The sequence below is a fragment of the Zonotrichia albicollis genome, chromosome 3 (assembly GCF_047830755.1).
Source record: "Zonotrichia albicollis isolate bZonAlb1 chromosome 3, bZonAlb1.hap1, whole genome shotgun sequence".
Lineage (NCBI taxonomy): Eukaryota > Metazoa > Chordata > Aves > Passeriformes > Passerellidae > Zonotrichia > Zonotrichia albicollis.
In genome coordinates this window covers 42,207,396-42,231,112 of record NC_133821.1, presented here as the reverse complement: position 1 = coordinate 42,231,112, position 23,717 = coordinate 42,207,396, and the positions used below count along the sequence as shown (strand labels likewise).

At 55.1% G+C, this 23,717-nt stretch overlaps 1 protein-coding gene across 6 annotated transcripts; it reads left to right on the top strand.

The window, feature by feature from the left end:
• Positions 1 to 893: 893 nt before the first annotated feature.
• SLC29A1 (solute carrier family 29 member 1 (Augustine blood group)) lies at positions 894 to 23,567 on the top strand. 6 transcript variants are annotated; one of them, XM_074538634.1, is made up of 13 exons: positions 894 to 970; positions 16,024 to 16,106; positions 16,575 to 16,656; positions 16,877 to 17,037; positions 17,264 to 17,403; positions 17,610 to 17,744; positions 17,897 to 17,994; positions 18,321 to 18,411; positions 18,530 to 18,618; positions 18,760 to 18,868; positions 20,149 to 20,234; positions 21,839 to 22,038; positions 22,582 to 23,567. In XM_074538634.1, the coding sequence occupies exons 2-13, from the start codon at positions 16,078 to 16,080 to the stop codon at positions 22,691 to 22,693; spliced, it is 1,332 nt and encodes a 443-aa protein (XP_074394735.1). In that variant the 5' UTR covers positions 894 to 970; positions 16,024 to 16,077; the 3' UTR covers positions 22,694 to 23,567. The 6 variants fall into 6 exon arrangements, with proteins under 6 accessions (XP_074394735.1, XP_074394737.1, XP_005489745.1 ...); XM_074538636.1 differs by lacking the exon at positions 894 to 970 and adding an exon at positions 1,004 to 1,209; XM_005489688.3 differs by lacking the exon at positions 894 to 970 and adding an exon at positions 9,795 to 9,944.
• Positions 23,568 to 23,717: the final 150 nt, after the last annotated feature.

Here is a 23,717-nt window from a genome sequence, read left to right as displayed (position 1 = left end):
TCAGTTCCGGAGAGATAGGAACCTGGAGGCAGCAGCCATAAGAAACTAACCTTAGAGTTTGTGCCTGCCCTTTGGATACTGAATACACACAGTACTTATATCCTGCAAATACAGGGGATTGCTAAGGTGCACAGGGCTATGCACATTGCCTGCCATCCTGGGTAGCACCACCGGGAATACACAGTGCAAAAAGCTGTCTTCAATCCTTTTTGTGATTTATAGAATCGCAAATTTTGGGTTGAAAGGGGCCTTAAGGACCATTAAGTTCCAATCCCCCTGCCATGGGCAGGGATGACACCCACTAACTCAAGAAAGTTATTATATATATATATATATATATATATATATATATATAATAAATATTTATACACACACACATATACACATGTATGCAAAGCATCTTTTTGAGGCTGATGTTACAGCCCTTGGTGCTGAAAATAAGGTGCCTTTGCATATATATATATGTGTGTGTGTGTGTGTATAAACACGCATATGTATATTTGTGTGCCTATATACATACATCCATATATATGTTTACATATATATGGATGTATATATATCTATGTATAGCTATATATATGTGGTATATAGGTATATATATCACTCCCTTATGTGGTGACTGCCAGCAGAGTGTTTTTGTCTGAATTAGAACGCAGCATGGGGCACAAGTGAGGAACTGGAGGCCAGTTCACAGTCCATTTAGAGCCGTAATTTAATGCGTGGCTCCCTTTAGAGCTGTAATATCGACTAACGCACGGGCATTGAGACAAGCGCGGTGCTGGGTGCGGCTCGGGAGTTAGAGGGCGCTTGCTTTGCGCTCCCTCCCCGAGGAGCAGCGGGGCGGCCCGGAGGGTTTCCCGCCAGTGCAGGGGGTGGAGATGGGAGGCGCGGAAATGGGGGGAGCCAGGGCGGGCGGGCCGCGCTCGGGGACGGCGGCGGAGCGCCGGGCGGCGCGGGGAGCGCGGCGCAGGTGGGTTCGCCCCGAGGGGCGCACGGCTGCCGCGGGGGAGAGCGGCTCCTCTCAGCCCTCTTCTCCCGGGGGCCAGGGGAACGGGGAGCGGGCGGGAAGCGGGAAAACCCGCCGCCTCTCCCACGCGGGAACCGCGTGGCGCTGAAGGCGGAGTTTAGAGCGCGGTTCGGAGGCTGCGGGTTTCCATCCGCGCCGGGCACAGAAGCGGAGGCAGGCAGCGGTGCGCGCTCCCGTTCAAGGTACTGGGTCAAAGTCGCCGAGCTTTTGGCCACCCAGCCCGGCTCCCTGCGAGGCTCCTGGCGGCGTTTCAGAGCTGCCTTATGCGTGGGCAACCTTCAGAGGGAGCCGGGGGATTCCCCGAGCGCAGGACTCAGGACGCAGCGTGCGGAGAGGCGGCGTGCGAGTCGCGGCTTGGGGGACCGGGCGAGGGGTGTGCGATGCGTAGATGCTGCTTTTCGGGGAGGGTCCTTCCTGGCCACCTTGCACGGCAACTACAAATCCCCTCTCGCAGTCACTGCCGCGGGGAGAGCATGTCATTTTGGGAATGCGGAGCGGCCGGCACGTGGATCTGGGGATGCGGAGCGCAGTGATGCTCTGACACCTGGGATGCAGGACTGCACCGAGGGGATTGTGCCGCGGTCCTGCGGCTGCAGAGGTGCACATCCGTGCCGGGGGGTGCGTGTGCACGGCAGTGTCTGCCAGCCTGCCTCAGCCGCGGGTGTGGGGGGGACCCGCTGGCAGGTGCGTGGGCACTGTGCCATGTGCTGCTGTGCGAGAAGTGGGGCAGAGCCCTCTTGGCTGGCAGAAAAACTGCTGGGTCGGGGTTGCCCCACGTCCTGCTCAAGAAAATCCTGCCTGTTGGCTGTGGGATGATTTTAGTGAGTGTTTCTTTCTATTCCTGAGTAAACCGTCAGCGTTAATGGAGAGCGGGTCCAGGCAGAAGTGCCAAGAGCTCCTGTGGAGCCCTTTTGTGCTGTCCTCCTCCTCACCTCTGTAGTTAAATCTGAGGCTCACACCCCTGCTAGATGCTAATAGTGCCAGACCAACACAGTCCCTGCCTGTACTCAGCAGCGCTCCCATCTGCCTCTCGGGAATGGGCTGTGGAATTGCAGACTGTGTGGGAAGGCAGCAGCAGCTAAGCCCTTGAGCTGTGGAATCGCAGACAAGTAAAGCCTGTGTCCTTGATCCCAGGGCTAGGGGCTGCAGGAGGAATTTGTGCAGCTGTTGGCCACAGCTGGATGCACTTCCCGACTGCTCCGAAACAGAAAACAACCCAATGGCCCCTCAGTTGCCTGTTGTGAGCAGACACAGTTGAGGGACTTGTGTGAGTGCCGACATGGGAAATCCCACTCCCCTTTTGCACTGCATCCCGGCTTGGTGACATTGTTCCCACTCACCAGCACCTGCAAGCTGCTGGACAGCCTCAGGCTCCCTCGAGCCTGCCTTCTCTACAAAGCTGTCTCAGGATGTGACTGTGCAGGGATGCTTTTCCCTTGGGTTCACTGGTTGTCTTTGTGCAGCTCATGGGCCATTGATGGTGTCAGTCCAGTGCTGACACCACACATATGCCCCCCAAAGCACTCCTGCTCCTGCCATTGTTCTTTGCTCCTGGAAAAGACAGGTAGGCTTGCTCTTGGCTCACCAAAAAGCTTTTCAAGGAGCAAAGGCACTTTCTTCTCAGCACCAAGGGCTCTAACAGCAGCCCCAAAAGATGCTTTGCAGGATGACTCGTCCCTTCACAACTGGTGCAGACAAGAGGTAGAGGCTGTACCAGATACCTGGAGTGAGGAGGCTGAAGAAATTAGCTTCAGCTTAAACCAGCAGATGTGGCACCAGCACACAGGACAGTATGGTACCTCCGTCCTGCAGTTGGTCCTCTTCTCCTCACCAAGCTGCATAATTAACTACTGGCATCAATTGCCCAGCATGGCATCGCTGCTCTCATTATCTTGGGCTGGGAGGTGTTAATGAGCCTCTTCCTCTTTAAAGATGAGCCATGGGCTTTGTTGTCGCCCTGGCCTGACCTGTCTTACTCTTTGTTGTGGTATGGGGGTAAGCCAGGGTGCGGAGGACAAGGCACGCGTTCACCCACTCCCATTCTGCACCTTCTTCACTGCCCAGCTTCCAGCTTCATTCCCAGTTCTCCTGGCAGAGGCACGGCTTAGGGACCAGCCCATTGGGAAAGAGGGAGACCAGGATCACCTGTGTGTCCTGTCCAAATGGGAAAGCACCAGCCACTGGCTATAGGAAGCCAGCAAACAGCTTCTGGTGGTTTCCATGGGACACGTGAAGATCTTGGTTGTTTTTGTTCAGTACAACATCCAGGCCCTTGGCAAATGTTACGGAAGCTGCCAACGCCCGCTCTCATCCAGGGAATTCTGTTTGCTTGTGGTCCTTGCCAGCTCCATACTGACCCCACAGTGTAAAGCTTGCTTACATTCCTGAGCCTTCCCAGCACTGAGCTCTGGCCTGAGACCCCTCCCAGCCCAGCACTGCTTGGGGCTGCAGGACTGCCAGCTCTCAGTGTCTCATCTCCATGCTGACTTGTGCTCAGCTGCCAACAAACTGAGGCCCAAAGCACTATGCAAAATGAGCTACAGGCATGAGCTGGGCAGGAGTCAGGGTTTTACTCACCACACAGCTATCTTTGATTAAGCAGCGCTATAGAGACTAATTTCTTCTTAGGTTAAGAGTGTGCAAGACGTGAGATGGGGAAAGAAGTGTGCAGAGTAGGGGCAGAGCTTGGATGGGTTTGGTTACAGCAGGGTGTGTGGTCTGGAGGGACTCAGTTCCCCAGCTGAGGCCGCAACACATCTTCCATTCCATCTTCCACTCCAGATTCCGTGGACCTAGCTGGGGAGTGGGGGGAGGCTGTACATGGGCTCTGGGGTCCCTGTGTGAGAGAGGAGCTGTGATGCTGCATGAGGAATGCATCTGAGGATTGTTGTTCCCGTAATACAAGGGAAGCTGTTGCGTAGGAATAACACTAGTATGTTCTTTGTAATTTCGTTGCTGATGGCAATGGTCTGAGAAATGTCCCTGTTGTGACATTTTGGTCCTGCTCTGGCTTGGAGCAGGCTTTTTCCTGGTTTTGCCATTCCTCAAGAAAGGGCAGGCTCAAAGCTCTGTGTGTGTGGCTGTCAGGCACTAGCTGTGACTCAGATTGGTGAGCCTGGCATTCTGGGTGCCGTGCTCAAGGCTCTCTTTCAGCCTCTTGGTTAAGCCGTGGGAGAGCACAGTCAGGCTGCGTCTCCAGCAGACCGACTTTCCCTGGGGCCAAAAGGGAGCAGAGGCCCACTGCCTGCCCGTGGCTCGTGCAGAAGCTGTCAGTAGGAAGTCAGGCACATTTCCGCAGAGCCCGCTTGCTTCTTCCCATCACACGACTGCCAGCGAGACTTGCTTTAGTTCATTTCCTTTAGGACTAGTCTGATAGGAAGGCACCTCGCTGTGAAATTTCCAGCTGGAAATTCCTGGAGTGAGCAGACCAGGAAGGTGCAGAGGGAGGAGGTGAAGAGCAGGGCTCGGAGGGACGTGACTGGGTGGGCAGCAGCAGTGGGACTGGAGGGTTATGCCAGCCTGCTCTAGCCTGGTACTGAGGTTCAGTCAGGGCAGCAGGACTGTGTCATCAGCTGTGCTGTGCCAAGGGCAAGCCATCCATCCACCTGAATGTTATCTGTAGCCTCAGACTGGCACTGAAGTGGCTCCAGCCTCCTGCAAAGCTGCTGGAAAGAAGGGTTCCTGCCTGGGTTGCCCTGCTTGGTGTCTCCTCTGCTGCCCAAGCTGTGGCTCCAAGCATGGTTCTCATCCCTGCCTGGTTCATTTTGCCCAGCACCTCCAGCTATAGACACAGTTACACCTGTGGCTGAGGGCCTGTTCACCTGGCTCTAGCCCATGAGCGCTTTGGAGTTTCACTGGAGTTTTTGTGCATGGCCATAGTAAACCCTTCATGAGAGAAACACCCCTGTTTTAAGCTTGGGGATAACTCCTGGAGAACGGCCAGGGAGGAAGGAGGGTCTGGTGGCAGATCTGGCTTCTCAGTCCTGCCCGAGGCTCAGGGTTGAAGGAGATGCCAGCCTTATCTGTCTTGCCTGCTTTGCCTGTGACAGGCTGTGTAATTTTCTGGCCTCAGGACCAAGTTGGAGGCAATTGAATTTTTTATCCTCCCTTAGCACTGTACTCTCATTTCCCTGATGATACTTGCTCTGGACTGGACTTCAGCCCCCACAAGAAGACCACTGCTGCAAGAAGCACACAGTGCATGGTGCTTTCATCCCATCAGGGTCTGTAGGTGTTGGGCTGTGGCTGAGGTTGGGTGGGTCTTCATGGAGTCCTGGCAAGAGCACAGGAGTGTTATCCATTAACCACAGGAGGATGCAGACCAACAGCAACACAGCCAAGCTATTATGGAGTGATCCACCCTACCCTGCAGCTTCTTCTTCCCATCTTCACACCCTCTCCTCGTGGCAACACACACAAGGCTGGCATGTTTGTGTGGTGAACCACGTCAGGACGCTGATCTGCTAGCATGTTTCTGAATAGGGCTGGAGGCAGCAGCTGTGGGGTGCCCACGTGGTGTGGGTCAGAATCCGAATCCGTGCCTTGCAGGGGGATGAGGAAGATGCAGAAGAGCACTGCACTCCCCCTGCCTGGTCTCTGCAGCTGGGTTTGCTCCAAAAGCGGAGCCTTTGACCAGAAACAAAACTCAGCATCAGTAAATAGCCTGGCAATTGATCCTCAGCACACAAGTGTGCTGAGCCTCCCTTCCTTCCCTGTGGCTGTGAAGGGGATGCAGGGTGTCAGAGGGACTGCTCCAGCAAGGCTCAGGCACTGGGCTCCCTGTCACCTGGCATCACTGTGGAGGTACCTCAGCATCCACCCAGGCATGCCCTGACACCTTGCCAGACGGCCAGCTCACCCCAGTGGAGGCTGCTGGAACCTTGGGACTCCCGGCAGGGTGTCTAGAGCCGCCTTCATCTCCTCTGCTGCCCACATTAATCTGGGGAGGCTCAGAGGCTTCTGGAGCTTGCCAGCCAATGCCAGTGGCTGCAAAGTGGCATTTCCACAAGAGCAGAGCACTCAGTGGCTCTCATGCAGAGATTTTTGTGCTTCCTTGAGACATCCTGAGGATGCCCAGGGTGCCAGACAGGCTGCGATACAATGGCTGTGGCACACTGGGCGGTGGCTGTTTGCACTGACGTAGCAGCACAGGCTGGGATTTGGAGGGGATGTGACTTGCTCTTTCCCAGCTTGTGGCTGGGCTTATTATTGTTGGTTATGTGTGAGATTCTGTTTTATGGCATTTGGGCAGACACAGCAGTCCCCACCTCCTGTTTGCTCTCCCCGCCTGATCCTACTTGCATAAAGATTTTCCTGTTTGCCGCTGTTTAGCCAAGGCCAGTGCCAAGGGTGGGAGGTTTGGGCTCTGACTTATTTGTTCCGAAGGAGGTGTCTGCCTCAAGTCTTGCTTTGGTTCCTCAATCCTGCCAGGCTGTTTGGGGAAGCTGAGTTATTCAGGGAAGAGGGTGCTGGAGATGGTGCTCCTGCCCTGGCTGTTTGCTCCAACTCCTTTGCTCCCACCACATCGCTGCCTCCTTGGCTTTCCGCTCCTCGCTCCACAGATCGTGTGTTGCACTCACAGCTCTGTTGTGTCTGCCACAGAACAGGGATATGAAAACCCAGCTCTCAGCAGGCAGCATCTTCCCTGCTGGGAAATGTGCAGGTGTGTGTGGCTCCTCTAGTCCCTTCATCTCCTGGGACTTGTGGGGACGACCTTACCCCACTCTTTGGAAATGGCTGCAGCTTTGGAACTGAGTGGATTTGGCACAAGCAGACCCACATGGGGCATCCATCCCTTCTCCTTTTGTTTGTGGGGATTGTGGGGTGCCCCTTGGCTGGCACAAAGGAGGTTTTTGAGGTGAGGGCGTGTTAGACACTCCCTGTCTCTTGGAGTAGAGCCAGTGTGAAATAGCTGCATTTAGCATCTATTTCGGGATTTGTAAGATGCTGTGGCTGTCTGGGCAGTGAGCAGGATCTTGGCAGGACAGGTGGCTGACAGACAGACTGCACAGGACCCTGACAAGTCCCAAAAGCTGCTTCTGTGCTCACCATCCTCTTTCTCAGTAGGACTGAGACATTTAATGCCAAAAGCAGCGGTCAGCCAGGGCCCCTCTTCTGAGCTGGCCTGCAAGCAAAAGGCCCCTTTGGTCTGTGGGGACCCAAAATAGCCCATGTATTTCTGTCCTGGCCACTGGGACATGCAGAGGACAGTGCCAGCCTCGACTCACCACAGGCCAGTGGTGGTTGGCTCCTGCACGTCTGTCCCATCCTCTGCCAAGGGGGCTGCTGCTCAGTGGGGAGGAATTTCCTCTCTGAATTTTGGAAGCTGGGGAGACAGTGACACCAAGGGAAGATTGTGTTGTTCTGGCTCTGGTTTCGTTTCTCTGTCCTCCACTAAATTGGAAACAGCTGTGCAGCCCAGACCAGCCTCCAAAAAACTGAGGGGGAGCAAAATGATCTCTGCTCCTGGGCCAGTACCCCAAACAGGACTCGCAGCCTTCTGCTGGGCTCTCCAGGTACAACAGTAAGGTTCACTTTGCCCAGCCCTGGGGATGCCCTCCCACCTTCTTGGGGGGCAGCAGCTCAGCAGCTCGCACTGGGTTTGGGCAGCTCTTGCCTGCTGAGGGTCCTGCCAGTGCTGCGCCTTTGAATCTGGCTCCATCGAGGAAGGAGCCAGAGCTGGAAGGACAGCTCTGTCCTGGGAGGTGGAGGTGCCCTGGGGTGCAGGGGGTGGCAGTGGGCAGGGGGTTGCTGCAGGCAGGTGCTCTCGCTGCTGGTTGGCTGCTGGCTTTTCCTGCTCTTCTAGAAGCATCTCTGTTTTGGGGACAAGAGAGTGAGGACTCAGATTCTCCTTGGGGAAAGCAGTTCCTGTAAAGTACAGGATGGCATTTGGGGTGGGAGAGTGGTTGAGTTGAGCCCTCCAAGCCCCTTCTGCCTTGCCCCTCACAGCAGGACTGTTTTGAGTACCTCTCAAACAGAATGTAAGCTGTCCCCATCCTTCTCCTCCAGACCCTCTCTGCAGGCTTCTCCATGCTCAGCTCCCTTATGTTTTTCCTGACCTGACTCCTTCCTGGGTCTCCCATCTCTGAGCTCAGTCCTGTAGCCAGCAACATGAAGCAATGAAGGGGGAATCATCTCCACTCTACATCCCAGCACCCTAGGGCTGCCAGTGGCAGGTGGCCTCCTGCAGTCCTGCTCTTTCCCTCTGGTTCTGCTCCCCAAGTGGTGACCTTGGGGTAGCCATGTGTTGTTGGTAGACATGGCCCTACCGAGCCCAGGAGATGGCAGGCTATTGAAAAATTCATCTCACCCCTCTTTCATTCCTCAGCTGTGGGATTCTATCCACTGGGTTTCCTCCCACACATTCAGTGAGTGCTTATCTTCAGACTTGTCTGCCTAAGAGCTGTTTTGCTCTCAGCCTGTTTTGCTGTGTGCTCCTCTTTCTGTGTCTCACCTTTGTTCCCCTCAGCTGCAGACAGGAGGGGGAAGTGGGACATGGTCCTGTAGGCTCAACCCACCCCTCTGACCTGCTTTAGCTGCTGCCCAAGGTGTGGCCAACCAAGATACTATGGTGCAGACAGAGACAGGGATTCCTCTTGAGCAAGCATGAAAGCAGGGAGAGGGAAAGCTGCTAATGCAAAAGAGGTGCTTCTGGCAGCCACATCCCAAGGGGTCTTACCTAAGTGCTGTCCCAACCCACCAGGGAGCATCCCTCCTCCCACCTGACTGGGTGGAAATAAGGACCTGCCTGAGGGCCGGCAAGAGCCATAACTGTGCCTGGTGTTGTGCATGGTTGGGATTGTCCTCTGTGCATGGCTGTCCTGGCATGTGGTAGCCTGTGCCACTACTGCATCAGGACCCAGGCTCCTCCATGCAAGGAGGACCCGCTCCAGCTCAGGGCTGCCTCTGGCTGCTCCTTGTGCCCCCAGATGAATTTTACATTAATGATATCTGGTGGTTCTCCCCAGGTGCCCTGTAAGGTTTTCTCCATTTGGAAGCGGAAACGTGGTTTCCTGCCATTGTGCTTCTTCCTGCTGCAGCCCCCAGATCGATTGGAGGGAAGTACCCCTTCCTCCAGCACTTCCCTTCCCCTATGGCCCCCAATCAGCAGCTCCATTGGCGAGCCTGGCATCCCTGGGGACTCGGACCAGCCCTGCAGACGTGGGCTGTGAGGGTCTATTGGCTGCAGAGGATTGCTGGATGAGGCTGAAGGTCTGGGGCAAGGCATCCCCAGGCTCCCCCCAAACCCCTGGTGGTCCCTCAAGAAGCCACGGCCAGGTGTCATGAGCTTGGTGAGCTGTGCATGCCCATAGTGAGTCACTCTGTGCCCCTTCCCACTCCTTGCAGCTCCTGGAGGTGCTGAAAGCTGCCTGGAAGCACCATCCAGGTGCTGGAGATGGTTTCTGCCTGGGCTTGGAAGCCTCTGCAGCTGCACTGAGTGAAGCCCTGAGCAAATCCCTCCCTCTGCCCTTGGGAGAAAGGGTCTTTTTTTTCTAAATTTCCACAAATAGAGGCTGAACCTAGCCCTGGAAAAACGTGTCTCCTTCCACAGCCTCCCAAGAAGCAGGTTGGGCTTGTGGCTTGGAGGGCACAGTCCTTTCCCTGGGGAGAGCAGCCTGAGCAGGTGCCATCAGAGAAACCAGCTTCTTGGAAGAATCCTGTCTCTGCAAACAGTTTCCTGAGATCACCTTATCTCTCCTCTGCTGACGCCTGCTCATAAATGACGTTGTCCCCTGCTCCTGCCCTTCCCCAGGCGCTTGTATCTCCTCCCGCATCCCCAAACTGCCGGCCCTGGAGCAGGCAACACCTCAAATATTTGTGGTGCTTTTCCTACCTCTGCCAAGGCTGCATTGTCCCTGCATCGTCCTGTGGCTTGAAGTGACAAGGAGCAAGGGGCTGGGACCGCCCTGCCCTTCTGGTAAGCTTGTTGTGGTGACATTGCCATGTCCCTCTGCAGCGTTTGTCCATCTCTGCTCCTTGGGGGGATTTCTCTGGCCAGGGACCAGATTGCACCAGGGCTTGGGCACTCACTGTGTGCTGAGGAGAGAGGTGTGTGGGTTCATCCTGGGGCTGCCATCGATGGGGTTTGACCAGTATTAGTCACAGCTGGGAACCCTCTCAGCTGCCCTGCTGAAGAGGTGGATATTCAGGACTTCCTGGGACTCAATAATGGTCTGACAGGGATAGTCAGACAGCTGGGATAGTGCCAGCTGTGCCAACTGGGGTAGTTTTAAGACTGGCTCTTCCCTGTCACTGTCCTCTGCCCTCTACCGGCTGGGAAGCCCTTCAGGGAGAGTGCTGGAGTTGCTGAGGAATTTACTGCCCAGCCGGATCACTTTACCTGCTTGGAGCAAGGGCCCCCAGGGAGCCTCTCAGGGCTCCTTGAACTCTCCAGATAAGGAACTTCAGCCTGGTTGGTCTACAAGTTCAAAACACACCAGGGCTGAATGCTCCCCCTGCGCCACCCGGCATCTGAGATAACAGCTAGTGCTGGGAGCAGGGTCAGAATCCACAGCTGCTGCTTGGTGAGGAGTTTGTGATTGCTGCTAGTGCAGCAAGCCCAAAGGCAGGGGGGTTTAGAGGTGCCTCTTCTTTTGTCCATGGAGGAGCGAAGGGAGCGAGATAAAATGGGTCAGAAACATTGCCCAGGGACCCTCATTGTGTGGGGTGAGGGTGCTGCACAGACCACCTGGTAAGAGGTTTTTTTTCTGCTGCCCAAGCCCTGGCAAAGCAGAGAACTTCGTCTGCAGACAGCAAATCAAGGGAGAAAGCAGAAATACCTGCTCCCTCCTGCTCCCCTGCTAAGCTGTCTCTCAGGACGCAGGCACGGCGTAGGGCTGGAAGAGCAGATGGCATCACAAGGCTGTTTACTGAGAGGCAGAGAGGACAAGAAGAAGAGGAAGTGCTATCAACTTGCTGATGGGAACAGCCAAAAAGCACTCCAGGACGAGGAAACCTGCTGCAGGATATTGGATGGATGAGGGACCAGAGGAAGAGAGGCCATAGCAGAAAAGACAGATGAAGCTTTTACCTCACTGTTAGCTCTGCAAGAGCCTGAACAGTTTCTTCCACCTTTCTTTGGGGAGCTCCTCAGAGCAGGGGAAAGGTTAGAAAGCAAAGGTAAACAGCAACAAGTGTCTTGGGTCAGGCAATGTTCCCCAGAAGGAAAGGGAGGGTGATGTGGCTGGTTGTGACTGTGGCCCCTGGTCATTCATTTGCAACTGCTCCAGCCCCAGGGACTGGGAGGAGGGAAAGATATGACGTTATTTTCTAAGAAGGGCTGAAGGAAGTTCAGGGAAAGCCAACTGCTGAATCTGCTGCATGTCCTGGGTGTCTGTGCAGGGACAGGTGGGGAGGCACCCAGGACTGGAGCAGCACTTCTTAGGGAGTCTGGGCTCAGAGTGCCCACGCTGCTTCCTCCAAAAAATTCCGGCTTTCAGCCTAGTTCTTAAGGGAACTTGCTGGTCAAGAGGGAAAGTCCTCACTCTGCTCCAAAATTAGTACGAAAACAGGAAAGAGAGTGTAGGAGTCAGCAGTCAGTTTTTCCAGAAAAAGGAGATCTTTGCATTGGTCAGATGTTTTTTCAACATATTTTTGAGTGACCTGGAAAAGAGAATGAGCAATGAGATGACAGGGCTTTGCTGAGGTGATTGGATTACTCAGGTTCATGGGGACAAGTGCCAGCTAGGAGGAGCGCTGACAACCATTACACCAGGCAACTGAAATTCAGTTTAGATAAATATCAAGTGATAGACAAGGAGGGGAGGGAAGAAGCCCCAAATACACAAACAAGATTATACACTAAGCCAGCCATGAGCCGGCCACAGCAAGGCCTAGGGCGATTTCAGATAACTCAGTGTGTATGAAAACACACTGAATCATCTTTCCCAGTTACAAAGCAGAAACAAAGCAGGAAAGCTTTGTGCCACTCTTCAAATTGGTGTATCACCCCCACACAGTCCCTATGTGCCCCCAGCACCAGCATCTCTGTAAGGATCGAGAGGAGCCAGGGAAGATTTGGAGAAAAGCAACAAGGAGGACTAAAGGCATGGAGCCATGCCTGAATGACTAAGTGAGCTAGAATTTCTGTTTGAAAAATGTGCTATTGGGTGGATACAATCCAGGTCTGTAAAGCAGCCACTCCAGTGTTCATCCACCCTTTGATGTTGAAGGCAAGGGAGCCCTGGTGAGGCCCTGCATGTGGGGAGAGCTGCTGCCCTCTCTCAGGAGCTCCTGAGCTGAAGGGGGAAGCAGGATTTCACAGAAGTGAAACCCACCATGGCTACAAAACACATTAACATAATCTCCCAGCTCCGAGGCTGGGGAAACAGTTGGACAGTTAGTCCACACTCATGCCACATTTACTCTTTCCTAGCATCTGCTTTTGCACTCTGATGGAGACAGCCTTTGAGCTGGACCAGCCTCTGCTTTGGCTCAAGGCACCTGCCTACCCTTGCTTTGGGAGAGCTTGTTTTCATCTCAGCCCCACAGCAGTGCTGTGCAACTGCACACACTCATCTGTCTTGTGAAATACAAGCATGTGTCCTGAAGGTGGAGTTGCCTGCAGCCCAGCACAAGGAAGGAGGATCCCCAAGCAGTGTGGTCAGAGTTCAGGCACGCATATGAAATCTCATGAAACGGGGCCGTCTCGTAAGTGTTTCCTATCTTCAGCTGAGTCATGGCCACCAAGGTTTCATGTGACCTGCATACCTGCGCTGGGCTTGTTCTGTGCCTGCAGATAAACCTGGAGGGGCCCCTGGATCAGCCTTCCTGCCAGGAGAACTCTGGTGTAACCCAGTGGGCGAGCGGACATAGGGGATGGGGTGAAAGACTGGTGAGGCAACTGGTCCTGTCCCATCTTGGCCGTGCTTGGAGGAAGTACTGACATTATCCCTGCAAAATGATCCCCTGACAAATGGTGCCAGTAGGACACGAGGTGCTTGCTGGTGAATCTGCTGGAAACCCCTTGGCTATGGACTGCCAGGACACTTCTACACTTGGTGTGGTGTAAATGGCTTTTCTTTAAAAATGTGGTGTTTCTGGGTACAATTCCATGGTGTCATAGCATGCCTACATGGCACGAGGGAATTGCTCAAGTGGGAAACTGAGCATGCACCATGCTTACCCTTGATGAAGGCAGCAGGAAAAGGTGATGTGGGGAAAAGGAGAGGTACGGAAGTGTCCAATGCCAGGTGACAAATGCCTGCCTGCAGGTGTGGCTGTCCTGCAGTGCGGGTTTTTCTGCAGAGGTTATGCAGTTTTGGTGACAGCTGGCCCTGCTGTCAGCTCCCTGGGCTTGGCTGCCAATGGGGCTGCACATGGCCACTGAGGGCGTCACTCAGCGTCTGTCACAGTCTTTGTGTGTCACAAATGGGCAATTAAAATTGTGCCATCTCCCGTTTGTACCTGCTCAAATGTTCTAGCTTATGGTTTGTTAAGCCCACTCTTTGTGATCTTGCTTCTTCTGCTTAGACATCACTTCCATGGGGTAAGACAGACTGCTCTATGCCCAGGAAGAAAAGGGATGTCCTTAGGCCAAGGCCCCACATTTCTCCTCCTTTTCTGTGTCCCTCAGGATGCGCAGCCACCAAGCTGGTGGCTGGGCTAAACACCAGCAGACTCCTGCAGGGGGCAGTTGGAGCTGTGCTGTGCCAGCTGGAAGAGTGGCATCTGTTCCACATCCCATGGGCAGCTCTCCCCAAGTGGGAGCCGGGTTGTCACCTGTTGCTGGTGTTGGTTATGTAACATTTCTGTTTGTTGTAGGGTTCTTTGTAACAGCCAGCAGCTGGAAGTGTTTCCTGCTGTAATGACTGCTGCCCTTGGCAGGCACTGTCTCTTTGTGGAAAAAATTAGAGGAGGCATTTAGGAAAGTGAGACAGAAAACAAACAGAGCAGGGCAGGAGACTGCAGGGCTGCCAAGGAGGCTGGGCTCCTGACACAGGGATGTGGGCACGCTCCAGACGGAAGCAGGAGGTGGTGGGAAAGCAGCATGGTGGAGCGCCCTGCCCCAGCACCCCCAGAGTCCTACTCCCTACTGCCTCCTCCCCAGCACCCCCGGCTCCTGTCATCTCCCCCTCAGCGCCCTTGTGTTCCTCCCCTCCCTGGATGGTTGGGCAGCAGGACCTGGGCGGTGTGCCAGCTCTGGTACCCGATACCTCTTCTCCTCCTCCGCGAGTGCCACTGAACCCGCGGGGCTCCGGCCCCCGTGACTGGAGCCAGGCCTGCCGCTTGCCCGCAAGGGCAGGGGGTGTGGAAGCAGGGGACACACTGCCTTCAAATACTCCGAACACAGGGCTCACCCTGGCTCTGTCCTCTCTCCCAGGTATGTCTATGGCGTCAGTCCCTGCCTTTATTTCTAGGGACAGCAGTGTGACCTGGTGGGGGCTGGAAGGGGGATCAGCGGCTTGGCTGGCAAGGGAAGCATGTTGGGGCCTGCTGGGGACCCATGGGGGAAGCTGAGTTTCTCTTGCCTATTTTGGGTTGAGATCTGTTTGCTCGGAGACTAGCAATGGCCCCGGTGAGGTTTCTGTGTGCGAGGGGATTGCAGTTGTGTTTGCAGATCCCTCTGCTAATCCCGAGTGAGGATGTCTCCTCCCGCAGAGGCACTGGCAGGCTGCCAGGAGGGGATTTTGGGATGTTTTCTCTGGAAGCCCGGTTGGCTCACAAGGGCAAGGCAGGAGCTGTCATGCCCCCGAGCTGTCTGTGTGGGAAGGCAGGGGAGCGGTGCTGCAGATGGCTCCGACATCAACAGGGTGGCACCTGCCGGGCTGGCAGAGCCCTCGATCCTTTGCGGACATACTGTTGTCCGGCTCTGTCTTTCCCAGGCGGCCCAAGGAGCTTCTAAAATCCCTCTCCACATCCCACCGGCTATGTTTCGGCTCCATGGTAGCTCAGGTTCCCCAGCCAGCAGGGTCCTACCGGAGGAGGAGGCGAGCTCTGCCCAGAAGCCCACGGGTACCTGCGCCAGGGACGGGCTGCGCTGCCTCCAGTGCGAGCCGGGGCTGGCAGGGACTACAGATCCCAGCATGCTGCTGCCTGCCTCTTCCTGCTCGTCCTCCTCCCCCTCCTCCGCCCTACCTGGCAGGGCGCGGGCAGGGATGCTGCGGGCGGCGTCGGAGCAGGCATCGGCGGGGCATGTCCCGGGCGGGCCGGGGACACGGCGCCGGCAGCCCCGCTGCAGGTGAAGCGCTGGGACAAGTGCCGGAGCAGCCCATGCTGCGCCGTCCCGACTGGAAAAGGACAAGGCAGGCCCGCGGTTCCTCCTGGCGGCTAATCCCACTGCGCCGGGAAAAGGGGGTCACCGGGGAGGGAAAGTCCCTTCTCTGGGCTCTGGGAGCCGCGTCTCTGGGGCTCTCGGAGCGGTGCAGCGCCTGGGCAGGTGGTGACGGGGAAGAAGGAGCGGTGGGTGCCCGGGAGGCGACAGCAGTGCCGGGGACGCCCTTGGCTTTTCAAGGTGACCCAGGAAAGGGCTGTGAGAGCCCCAGGGAGGTGGAATTGAAAATGGGAGATTTGCTGGTTCTGGCCGGAGAGGCTGCTGAATTAAATGTGTGTTTCGTGGCACCGAGCCCCGGGCGTTGTAAGGAGCTGGGGCGAGCAGGGTGGGCGGACACAGCCCACTGCGCATACGCTTCGCTCACAGCCCCAGGATTGGGGACAGAGAGCTGCAGGCTCACAAATCCCTTAAGAACCTGCTGCAAGCAGCTGGGCAGCCAGCATGAGCAGCCTGGTATCTCGGGAAAGCAGTTTCCTTTTGGAGGGAAGGCTTACTGTGCCCGGCCAGCAGAATAAGGCTGTGTGCCACAGCCTCTTGGCTTAAGGACTCTGAGCTGCAGGTTTACAAAGCTCCTGCGCTGTCCTCTCGTCATTTTCTGCATTGGTGTTTGGCTCCTAGTACTGTGGAACACTTACTGGCAGCATGGGTTGGGGTTAAAACCAGTGCTTCCCCTGCCTGGCATGTGTCGCTCACTTTCCCGTAAAATCTTCTGTTTGTTTTCCAGACGGAGAGCAGCCATAAGACTTGCTGGGACCTGTGCTAACTCTTGCCACACAAGATGACAGCAAGAGACGGGCCCCAAGATAGGTAATGATGGGTTCTGATGTAGCTGTGGGGACACATCCAGGATAGCAGGGGGTGATCGGCCAGAGGGACCCAGCATCTGGGAGACTCCCTCTGCTGCATGCTGACTGGCCTACCAAGCTGTCCCTTCTTTCTCAGCTTTTTCACAGCAAATGGGCTGTAAACTGTAAACAGTCCCCTGTAAACACACCTGGGGAGCCTAACTCTTTCCCAGGCCTTGTTATGGATGCTGTGTATCTGGATGCCACATTTTGAGGAGCAGCCAGCCTCTCCCTGCATTTGTAGCTTCCTGGGGAGGGCCTCCCACAGCCCCTCTGCAGTGCCACACGTGCAGTATCTCTGGCAGCCCAGGCTAGCAAGGGCTGTGGGGCAGGGCACGAAATATTGTCTGATGCCTCCCACCGCAGGGTCAGGGACAATCAGAAGCAATACCCAGCTTCTGCTCCAAACCCCACTGTGTTCCCTTCACAGGTACAAGGCTGTTTGGCTGATCTTCTTCATTCTTGGCCTGGGAACGCTGCTGCCATGGAATTTCTTCATGACCGCCAGGGAGGTGAGGGTGTCCCTCCTGCTGTTGTCCATGACAGTAATTGTCCCCTGTCATGTCTAGGGACCATGGTGTAGATGTGGCAGCACAGCACAGCATGTGTGACCTGGGTGTGATGAGTGGCACTGAGGCAGCAGGAGGGACGGGCATGGGTCTGAACAGAGAATAAGGGTGGCCTTGGAAGGCTTCACAGAATCTCAGCCCCACCAGGCTCCTTCCTTTGCAGTATTTCATCAGTCGCCTTGGGGACCCAGAGGAGACGAGCCATGTCGGGAACCAGACTGTCCCACCCTCCTACCTGCAGTCCGTGTTTGACAACTTCATGACTCTCTGTGCCATGGTGCCCCTCCTTCTCTTCACCTGCCTCAACTCCTTCATCCACCAGCGGTGAGTCTTGCTCCGTCCTTGCCCCTGCCAGCCCCCATAGGGCCACCCTGCCCTGGCCTGTTCTCCTGTCCCAGCACTGAGCCAAGCTACAGCCAGCTCAGTCAAGTCAAAGGCAAAACACCGGTCTCCTGTCTCAGGGTTTGGCTGGGACTCCCACAGTTACACCTTGGTCAAGCCCCAGGTTTTTGGGGGGTTGGGTTTTCCTCACTGAGACCTTCTTTTGTAGGATTCCTCAGCAGATCCGCATCTCAGGCAGCCTGGTGGCCATTGGGCTGGTGTTTCTGGTCACTGCGATCATGGTGAAAGTCCCCATGGAGCCTCTTCCCTTCTTCGTCTTTACCATGATCAGCATTGTTTTCATCAACTGTGAGTGAAGCACTGGGGGAAGGAGAGGGACACAGCCCCATGGCTAGGGCTGATCCCTCTGGGAGAAAAACATGAACCTCACAGTGCAGAGCCAAGGGGGAGGGGGACTTGCTTTGCCTCACAGGGCAGGGGCCTTGGCTCCCTGCAGAGGTGCAGTCCATCCTTGCCTTTGGTTTCTCATATCTGCTCATCCTTCCCCTTTGCAGCCTTCGGCGCCATTCTCCAGAGCAGCCTGTTTGGGCTGGCAGGGCTCCTGCCTGTCAGCTACACGGCCCCCATCATGAGTGGGCAGGGTTTGGCAGGCACCTTCGCTGCTTTGGCAATGATCTTCAGTATTGCCAGTGAGTAATCCCTGCCTTGCAGGTGACAGGGCCTTCCCAGACCACTGCTGTCACAGCATCTGCCGAGGTCATGCTGTGTGGAAGATGGCAGCAGGGCTTTTCTCCTCTCAGCTGTCATCATCTTCCTTTCCTCTCCCTTCCTGTGCTCTCAGTTGGTGCCCAGCAACCCGAGAGCTTCATCGGTTACTTCACCACGGCCTGTGTGACAATCGTGCTGGCAATCATCTCCTACGTAATTCTGCCTCACATGGTGAGACTGCTGTCCTGGTAGGGAAGGGCTTGGGGACGTTGGACCTTTGCACATCCCAGCACAAGAACCATGGCCCACTAGCAGCCTCCACTTCTTGTGTCAGGGCAGCTTCTCCTGTTCCCCTGATCACTCTGGGATACTTCCCACCACAGATACCCCAGTATACTTGGGGTATCTGAGTCCCTGGGTAAGCAGGAAAGCATCAATATCAGACATAATTGGAAGGAATACTCTGCCCATATTGCCCATATCTGCTGTTGTCACACAGCCCCTGGCAGCCTTCTTTCTGCACGCATGAATGAGTCCTCCCTGCTGTCTCTCTGCAGGACTTCTTCCGATACTACTACATGAAGGACAAGACAGAGTACCGCGTGTACAATGCAGAGCTGGAAACCAAGAGAGACCTGATTAAGAAAGGTGAGGAGCTGAGAGAAGGAAAAGAAAAAAGAACTTAAAGAAAGAATGAGATAGAAGGACTGAATTAGATCTCGGCTTTCTGGGGCCTGCTATGCCCTACTTGTGTCTCTCCCTGCAGATGAGAATGGGATGGAGCAGAATAACTCAAAGATCATCCCTATCCACAACCCTGATGAGCAGCCCTCTGTCGTTGCTATTTTTAAGAAGGTCTGTGAGTTTCCAGCAAGTTTATCCTGCCCTTCCTTTTGGGATGGGCACAGGTGTAGGAGAGCATGGGGAGAGGAGACCAGCCCTGCACTAGTCTCTTGCCCTGTGTTTGGTACCAGCATTTTTCTTTCATCTGCCTAGCTCTGGGTCTTGGCTCTGTCTGTCTGCTTCGTCTTCACTGTCACCATCGGCGTCTTTCCTGCCATCACAGCTAACGTGTCCACTGTCCTCGGAGAGGGAAACAAATGGGGTAAGTGTGCCAGGGATGGGGGTGAGGTAGGGAAAAACTGAGAACAAGGTACATGGGAGAAAAGAAGGTGGGGCTTGAAGGTATGTGTGATGGGGTAACCCTGTCTGGATGCCAGGTGCGCACCAAAGCCACTCCAACTGGATGGGAGATAAAATATGACAAAAGGCTTGTCAGTTGAGATAAGGACAGTCGGAGATCACTCATCAATTACTGTCACAGGCAAAACAGACTCAAACTGGGTAAAATTTTTTTAACTTATTTATCAGTCAAATCACAGTAGTACAATGAGAAATAAAAACTAAATCTTGAAACACCTTCCACTTACCCCTCCCTTCTTCCCAGGCTTAAGTTCATTTATGATTTCTTTATCTCCTCCCTCTGCAGTAGTGCAGGAGGACAGGGAATGAGGGTTGCAGTCAGTTCTTCACACATTTCCTCTGCCATTGCTTCCTTCTGAGGGGGAGAACACCTCTCACTCTTCCCCTCCTCCAGCATGGGGACCCTCTCATGGGAGGCAGTCCTCCTTGAAGTCCAATGTGAGTGCTTCCCATGGGATGCAGTTTTTCATGAACTGCTTCAGCCTGGGTCCCTTCCATGGGACAGAGTCCTTCAGGAACAGACTGTTCCAGAGTGGGTCCCCTGCAGGGTCAGAAGTCCTGCTGGCAAACCTGCTTCAGAGTAGGGTGGTGTTCACAAGCAGCAGGTGGATATTGACTCACTATGCACCTCCTTGGGCTGCAGGAGGGCAGTCTGCCTCACCATGGTCTTCACCACAGGCTCTAGGGGAATTTTTGCTCTGACATCTGGAGCGCCTTCCCCCCCTCCTTTTCCACTGGTCTTGGTGTCTGTGGAGCTGTTTCTGTCACATATTCTCACTTCTCTCTCCGGGTACAATTGCACATGTTGAGATTTTTTTTTCCCCTTTTCAATATGTCATCCCATTGGCCCTACCACTGTCACTGTGGCCTTTGCCAGTGGTGGGTCCGTCTTGGAGCTCTGTCAGACCTAGGGGTGCTTTCAGCAGCTTCTCTGAGGAGCCACCCCTGTAGCGCACCCTGTTACCAAAACCTTGCCACACAAACCCAATACAGAATGCTGGAAGGGAAGAGGGAACCACTGTGCATGATGGTTTGGATGTGGACACCAACCAGGCTGGGAGACCATTACAGGCCTTAGTGGGAAACTGGTAGGACCTAGATCTGAAAGACAGACAGTCTCTGTGCAGTGGCTATGAGGGACTGGGTCACACTTGGATTCTCACTGACCATCCCCTTCTTCAGGTCTCTACTTCATTCCTGTCTCCTGCTTCCTGCTCTTTAACGTCTTTGACTGGACAGGACGGAGTCTCACTGCCCTCTTCACATGGGTGAGTATGGGGCAGAGAGCAAATGCCAGGCAGTGTCTATCCCTAGGTCCTTCAGCCACAGCTCTCACTGGGGCTGCCATCCATGCCTTGGAGCAGGAAGGAGGTGCAGAGATAACTCCTGCTTTAAGCTCTAAGCGCAGATTTATGGGTCAGAGCCAAGAACCACAGTGTTGTTCTGTCCTCCCACCTGTCTTTCAACATGGCTTGGATGAAGGTGCCTCCTCCATTTCAGCCTCTCTGTAAACAAACCTTCATTCCAGCTATGCAAACGACGAGACAGGATGGCGACAGGGAAAGAGGGTGAAAGACAGGGCAGCCCAAAATAAAACCTCTGGCCTTGGCACAGGACACAGCTGCTTCAAAGACCCTTGTCCTGGAGCAGGGCAGGGCCATGCCATGTGGGTCACAGAACTGTCCCCTGCCACATCCCCTTGCTCTCATCTCCTCAGGATGGGCAAGGAAAGGGGCTTTCCTGTCTGGGTCTCTTCCTGCCCTTTCACCCACCCCTGTTTCCCCCTGTATTGTTCAGGATGTTTGTTTGGAGAAGCTCCTCAGGACCACATGCCCCATGGGGTCTGCCTGGGCCTGCCTTCCCCGTGGCCTGGAGCTGCTTCTCCGCTGGCCATCACTGCTTGTTGCTTTCGGTCTTGGCCATGAGCCGCCTTGCCTGGTGTCCAGGCCACAGCTTCCATGGTGGGATGACCCAGCAGGAGATGTTTCCAAAACAAGGCTGTGTGGAAAGTCTGACTGCATGTGGTTTGGGCCACATTTCCCTGGTTGGGGCCCTGCTCACTCTTTTTCTCCTCAAGCAGGAGAGGCAGCTGCTGTCTCCAGTTTGCCCCATGGGCACAGCAGCTGGCCTAACCTCAGTTTCCTCCTGTATTCATGGAGTTTCCTGTGGCCACGCCAGCCCAGCAGCTCCCAAGGCAGCTGTGGTGCTTCTCACCTCAGACCAGTGAACCCTGGCACCTCACTGAGGGGACGAGGTCTGTCTCAGTCTAGGGGCTGCCTAGTCCCAGTCCCAGCTGCGGCGACAACACAGGGGGATGGCACCTCCTTCTTTGTCCCAGCCTTAGTTGCTCAGGAACTCTGGTAGGACTTAAGGAGACTGTAACTCAGTCCATGCCTTTCCCAGCACATTCCAAAACAGCCCCAGCATAATCCCTTTCTCAGACTGCTGGATCTTGCCCTGCTTGCAGGGGATGGCAAAGGATGCTGAAGAGCTGGCTAAAGTCATTTGCAGGCGCTGAGGCGCCAGAGGGGCTTTACCTCAGCCACACTGGCTCACTGCATGAGCGTGCACAAAGCTCTCTGGCCTGCCTGACTATTGCCAGCAGGGGCTTAACAGTTGCCCACAAGCCTGGCTCAGTATTTTGGCTCTAGTGCTGCTTCAAGTCACCTGCAACAGGGCTTCCAGACCTAGAGCCTACTTATGACTGCAGGTGGTGATGCTGAGATTTGTTGTGGCCAGGAAAGTCTCTCAGCAGCTTTGCCATCTCTGGCTCCTCCACAGCCCTGGTGCAGTAGGGACAGCCCTGCCAGCATGCCATGGGATGGGGAATGTGCAGTTCTCAGCTGCTCAGCAATCTGTGTTTTTCTCCCAGCCCGGGATGGACAGCTGCCTCCTGCCAGTGATGGTGGTCCTCCGTGTCATCTTTGTCCCTCTTTTCATGCTGTGCAACGTGCAGCCCCGTTACTACCTGCCTGTTGTGTTCTCTCATGACGCCTGGTACATCATCTTCATGATCTTCTTCTCCATCTCCAATGGCTACCTGGCCAGCCTTTGCATGTGCTTCGGGCCAAAGTGAGTGCGAGCTGGGGACAAGGGAAGGGTTGGTTATGCCCCCAGATGCCAGTCCTGGAATGACTTGTGGAGTTCTAGCTCTGCCCAGCTCTGGCATCTGGAGAAGAGGCCACAGGCACAGAAGGGAATTGTCACTACCCACAGTGTCCCATTTCCCAGGCTTGCGCTTCCATATCCTAGGGATGAGGAAGCTGTCTGGGCTCTCCATTTTCCCCACCTGTCACACAGGAGAAGGGGCTGGGTGCAGCGGGGATCTGGAGGGGATCAAAGCATGGCACAGCACCCACAGCAAGGGTGAGCAGCCTTGCCCAGCACAGGCAGCACAAGGAGCCCCACAGGGGTCAGAGAGGGATGTCCCTGGTGCCAGGAGCTTCAGGGTGGCCTGCCTGATGCACTTTATGAGCCAACAGTGTGGAGACTTGGAGTTCTTGTGGCTCTGGGAGCCAAGGGGGATTTCTTCTTGCTGTTCCTCTGCTGCAGACTGAACAGCAGGGCACTGGACACACATCCTGAGGGTGGATCTGACACTTGTTTCTTCCCTAGGAAAGTGCTTGTGCACGAAGCAGAGACAGCTGGAGCTGTCATGGCATTCTTCCTGTCTCTGGGTTTGGCCCTAGGAGCTGCTCTCTCCTTTCTGGTCCGAATGCTCATCTAGCAGAGGCACACAGAGGGTGCAGGGACACCATGAGATGGCTCCACATCCTCCACTGAGGGCCTGGACACCTCAGCACTGTGGGGAAACAACAGCTCACACCTGTCCCTGCCAAATCACACTGCCACAGCACACCCAGGGACGGTTCCACTCCCGCAGGCTTGGCCTGGTTCCTGCCACGCTCGGCTGTGTGATGCCTTCAGGCCTACGTGCCTTCTCCTTCCCCGTGCTGTGTGTGTTGTAAGACCCCCGGGATCTCCAGCTGCCTCCCACGCTGTGTAACTTCCCTGGCTCAAGGCCGAAAGCCATTTTCAGCCTCTTTCTCTCCAAGAGAGTGAAAGGCTGGTAATTAGTGTTACTCCTTCTCTTGCCCTTGTCTCCAAAGCACCTAAGAGATTCTCTCCTCTCCTCCTAGGGTGCCTGGTAATATCCCACACCCTCCTCCTGCTGGTAGACTTGTGAATGGGGAGGAGAGCCCCAGCCAGCCTCCCATCCCTGCTCTCTGCTATACGCACATCCCCCCAACCAGTGTGTCCCTAAAGTGTAGACATCTGTGTCCCAGCCACAGAAAGAGCCAACACCGTGGCTAGGCTGAGGGAGGAGGAGGTACCCACACCCCGCCTTCTTCCCCTCTCCCTGCCTCTCTTCCCTTTTTTTGGTGATTCTGACATTGTGTTTTTTTCAGCCTCCTGGTTGTGTGACAGGAGGTTTTACTGTGGGTTACAAGAGGAAAAGCAGCAACTCCCTTTCCAACGAAGCTGCCTTCCCTACCCATGTGTGCTACAAGGGAAGGCTCACCTTTCCCTTGGCTTTCCTGTCCCTTGTTGTGTAAATGTGTTATACAGTTGCCATTTTCTATAAAAAGGACAAAATGCTCCTTTGTGTGTGTGTGTGTTTGTCTCTGTCGCCACAGGGGAGAGGGGCTGTGGAGGGTCAGAGGTTGAAGTGAGAGGGCCCTGGCACTTCCTTACCATCCTGTAGTGCCCTGCCACCAGCATCAGAAATGATGGGAACGCTGTGTGCATGC